The sequence below is a fragment of the Phalangium opilio genome, unplaced genomic scaffold, assembly GCF_054372755.1.
Source record: "Phalangium opilio isolate 3A_F unplaced genomic scaffold, DU_Popi_V2 ptg000091l_1, whole genome shotgun sequence".
NCBI classification, from domain to species: Eukaryota; Metazoa; Arthropoda; class Arachnida; order Opiliones; family Phalangiidae; genus Phalangium; species Phalangium opilio.
In genome coordinates, this window is record NW_028324196.1 from 572,105 (window position 1) to 576,399 (window position 4,295).

Here is a 4,295-nt window from a genome sequence, read left to right on the forward strand (position 1 = left end):
AGACCTTACATTAGGGACTGAGAAATATAACAGAAACCGTGGCTTGCAGAAGCGCTGGGTTTAGGGGTCCGAATTTTGAAAAATCTCGCGTCTTTCCTCTCTCTCGTACCGGGTTTATTTGAATTTCTCTCCCCATCCGAGGCTCCGAGCGTGGGAAAGTTTTGGTTTAGGAACGATTCTGTTTAGGCTTGTTATATTTTTTCTTTCGGTCGGACGCGATATCGGTTAACGGCGTAACGCTAGTTATTTTTTTCGTTCGGTCGCGGCGCGAAATTTGTTGGTGAAACCGTGAAAACTAGAAACACTTGTTGTTCTGTCAATAGAGGATTTACTGCTGCCATTTCAAATAGTAAGTAATTATATTACCATTCATTATATTGTATATTTTAAACGCTTTAGTTATTCCGTTTTTTTTATAAATAGGAATTCATATATATTAAAAATTCGAGAGGGATTATAGAGTTTGATTTTTAAAAATATAACTGAAATGGCTTCCAAAGGTTTGCCATGTTCTATATTGATTTATTGAAAAATTCCTAATATATTAATGAAGAACTAGATGCATGCTCAAAATTATGGTTAGCTATATTTTACTTGAGTTTATTGATTTACCAGAAACTACGCATAGAATGCAATTTTCGAAATTATTATTTCAACGGTGGACAGCCGAGAGAGCTAGGATGGGTATGGGTTCAAATAATGATAAATTTGCTACATTTCTACTTAACCAATTAGGGTAAGATTTACAGTTCTTACTAGTAGGCTACTTAGTTTTTCCTTTTTAAAATGAGCATATTCATGCAGTACTAAAGAGGTTGACCACAAATCAACTCAAACTGAAATTAGTGTCATTGACAAACAAGTGCAAACGGAACAAATAAGCACATTCGAAATGATGACTTCACCGTTTTTTACTGCAGCCAATACTGCAAGATATACACACGCTAAGCCAAAAGGTACATATTTAACATCTAGCTTGTAATTCAACATGTTTTATAACATTGTTATTAAACTACAGACAAATGTGAAACACCATTATATAAAAAATTTGGCTTGGCCATGGCATCACCACTGATAGATACACCTAAGGCAGGTAGTACCTCTACAGAGGATGAGCCTCCTTCAAGGAAAAGGTCTAGGCGTTCTTTGTTTGAAAGTGTAGAAGAACAAAATGATGATGATGAAATGTAAACATCATTAATTTAAAACATTCATAATATTAAATTATTATGAAAAATTATAAACTTAGAGAAGAGGAAATAACTGACAGAGACGCTGACCCAATTGAACAGGAAGCTATAGGAGATCTTATGGAAAATATTGAGTAGGGCATTTCAATTTATTAGTATGAATTTTTTCGATAAAAAACCTTTTTCAGTAATGAAGATGAGCATTCAGATCTAAATTTTGAAAATGAATTTACGGAAGATGCTATAATCGAATCGGATTATGAAGATTTAATTATTGAATACACTGAAGTAATTTTCATATTAATTTTAAAATTAACATTTCGCAGCAGCTTTAAAAATGTGTTGTTGGAAATGTATTGTTTTAGACTCCCCCACAGGAGCCTAAATACCAAACTGCGAAGGAGATCGTGAACGAAAATCTCTCCTTTGTGTATACTCCATTTTTAACTTCTCTGGTTCAGAAAGCTTATGGCAAAAAATGTTTAAATTGTCGGGCAAAATTGAATTACAAAATTCACAAGCGAGGAACTGCCCTTATTTACACGTGGAAATGTTGCGAGGGTACTGGCGGAAAACACACAAAGGTAGTTTGATTATTTACATTTTACTTTAGAAAACAAAACATAAGAAAAAAATTCGTGATCGAATGTCAAAAATGTTATAGGGAAAATGGGAGAGCCAGCCAATGTTTCATGGCCTATACGCGGGAAATTTAACTTTGGCAAGTGGCATTGTCCTTTCTGGAAACCAGTTTACCAAAGTGGCTCTATTTATGCAACATTGCGATGTGCATTTTTTTGGAAAAGACACCTTTTTCCGGTGAGGTTCCTTTATATATATATATATATAAATAAGTTTGTTGGGTCATACTAAAAACAGGGAAACTGGGAAAAATGAGAAATATGAAGAGTAGAAAGTACCTGCGCCCTCTTGCATAAAACCCTTCCCCAATCTGTCACCTCCGTATTTTCGAAGCGTTAATTGTTAGTTGTTAGGAGTGTTTAAGATGATTTTGGTACAGTGTAGAAAAATACATACTAAAATTTATATACTTTATAAAACAATTTTTGTGCATGAACACTGTTCTACTTTATGTTTATTCATTTCTGTTTAAATTTATGGCCTTTGGATGCCAAGATAAACAGAATTCGTTCCTTAGCCTTAAGCATTCTAAAATGTACAAGGGATATCTGAGATCTAAGAGAAACACAAAACCATTAAAGCCTCCCCTTGGCTGCTGGCGTTCGAAACCCCTATAATAAAGTTTATGGGGCCTTTTCCCTCTCACTATGGTTGCTTGGGAGAGGAAATTGCTTATAAAAATAAAAAAAGCTAGCGAAAACCTGAGTGAGAAGCGGCGTCAGTAGCCCCACGATGCGCTACCCTTGATAGTGATAGCATGATTGCCCGTAATCCATACTTCAGTATTCTTAATAATTGTAATAATATGACACAAACACAAAACTGAAGTGAGTAGCCCCCACGATTCGCAGCCTTTAACAGCGCTATAACAATTACCCGTAATGCATACCTAACCCTTAATAGAAGTACAGAAAATCTGAGTGATTAATAACCCCTCGATGGCCCTACCCTAATGAGTGACTAGCCCCTTGATCTTTTAATTAATATGCGTACAGAAACGTTTGGTAAATAACCCCTCCACGCCCTACCATAAACAGTATTAAAATGTTTACCCGTAATCCTTCTTTCAATAAAATATAAAATATCCAGGGCCAAATGTTAGTATATACTTTCTGTTGCTTTTAAAATTCTTATGATTTGTGGAGAAATATCGGCAACTTCTAATAATAAATACCGCCTTAAGACCATTATAAAAATAACGTTAGTACATACTTACTTTTGCTTTTAAAATTCCCCTCGATTTCTTCGAATATTGAAACAGGGGAGCGTGAAATTCTTATTGTCGAGGGGTGAGAGTCATTTTGAAGGGAATAGAAACCTCTCACTTAAATTAAGACAATACCATAAACATCTCTCTCTCTCTCCCCTCCTATCATTTAAAACAAGATCATCGTTAACCTTTCTAGCACATTTAAATGATATTCTTAAACTTACTATTATAGTTCCCTTTTAAAATGCACGTAATGTTGAGTACGGTACGATGTGGCTTCTATTAGGAGCCGAGCCCTTGGGCCATCTATGTTTAAAGATTTTGGTCCCTATTTCTATCATGAAAAGTCCCTTTTTCGCCTATTTATTTTTGAGAATTTGATCTACTAGGCCTAGTATGCTAAACATTACTGGTCAAAATCGTCGATGCTGAATACACGCGTTAAGACTAAAACACCATTTAATGTGCAGTAAATATACTATTTAATAGATAATACATAGAATAAAATACAATATGTACAACAAAAACACAAAATATATACAACAAAAACAGAAAATATATACAGTTATAAGATAAATTATGCTGGAAATCTTCCAGGTTGAAAGCCGCGATACACTCCATCAGGACTGGGGAACTCACTACGAATTCGCCCGACACAACAGGCCGGCAAAACCATTCTGTTGCCTAGGCCAAGAAGCCCGAAGAGGGTTAGACATAGATTAGCATAAGCCTGAAATCTGAGATTTTCGTTATCTATGTCTAACCCTCTTTCCAGGATTAGTTCGCCTCTAAGGCGCATCGTCAATACCAGGACCAAAGGTTCTAGGCAAAACAAATTAAATCGTGGCCGTAGGGTGGTACAAACTGCGTTTCCACAGCAGACATTCTCGGGCTCGGTGGGCATCCTTTCACAACGCCGGCAAACGCAGTTTCGCAGCGGGTCACCCGGAGGAGAGGGTGGAGGGGATTGACGCTCGCCCAACCTCAACGTCAACTCGGTGAGAATTTCCGCGTTGAACTTTAATAATTTGAAATTTTTACAATGCTTCGAAATTAAAATTTACACGAAATATGGGCCCATTACCATCTCTAAGGATAGCTTCTGTTTCGGGGACCATTCGGGCTGGTCGCCGCAGCAGTTGATCCTTTGTATCAGCGTCTAGCTTGTCAATAACATCCTACAATATTTACGTATATTGCGATTAAAAAATTCTAAACAAGTAAATCAGTAGAAGAAAATGCACACATCGATA

General features: G+C 36.3%; 1 protein-coding gene across 1 annotated transcript; it reads left to right on the plus strand.

The window, feature by feature from the left end:
* The first annotated feature begins 488 nt into the window (after positions 1-488).
* On the plus strand, positions 489-2,840 carry LOC149644045 (uncharacterized). Its single transcript, XM_089850487.1, has 9 exons — positions 489-500; positions 616-736; positions 805-956; positions 1,019-1,187; positions 1,250-1,324; positions 1,379-1,478; positions 1,556-1,774; positions 1,855-2,009; positions 2,828-2,840. Exons 2-9 carry the CDS (start codon positions 630-632, stop codon positions 2,838-2,840), a joined length of 990 nt encoding a protein of 329 aa, XP_089706613.1. The 5' UTR covers positions 489-500; positions 616-629.
* Positions 2,841-4,295: the final 1,455 nt, after the last annotated feature.

Coding starts and splice junctions, on each gene's coding strand:
- LOC149644045 (XM_089850487.1), top strand. CDS start 630: ATGCAATTTTCGAAATTATTATTTCAACGGTGGACAGCCGAGAGAGCT. Junction 737..804: donor TTTCTACTTAACCAATTAGG/GTAAGATTTACA, acceptor ATATTCATGCAG/TACTAAAGAGGTTGACCACA. Junction 1,479..1,555: donor TAATTATTGAATACACTGAA/GTAATTTTCATA, acceptor GTATTGTTTTAG/ACTCCCCCACAGGAGCCTAA.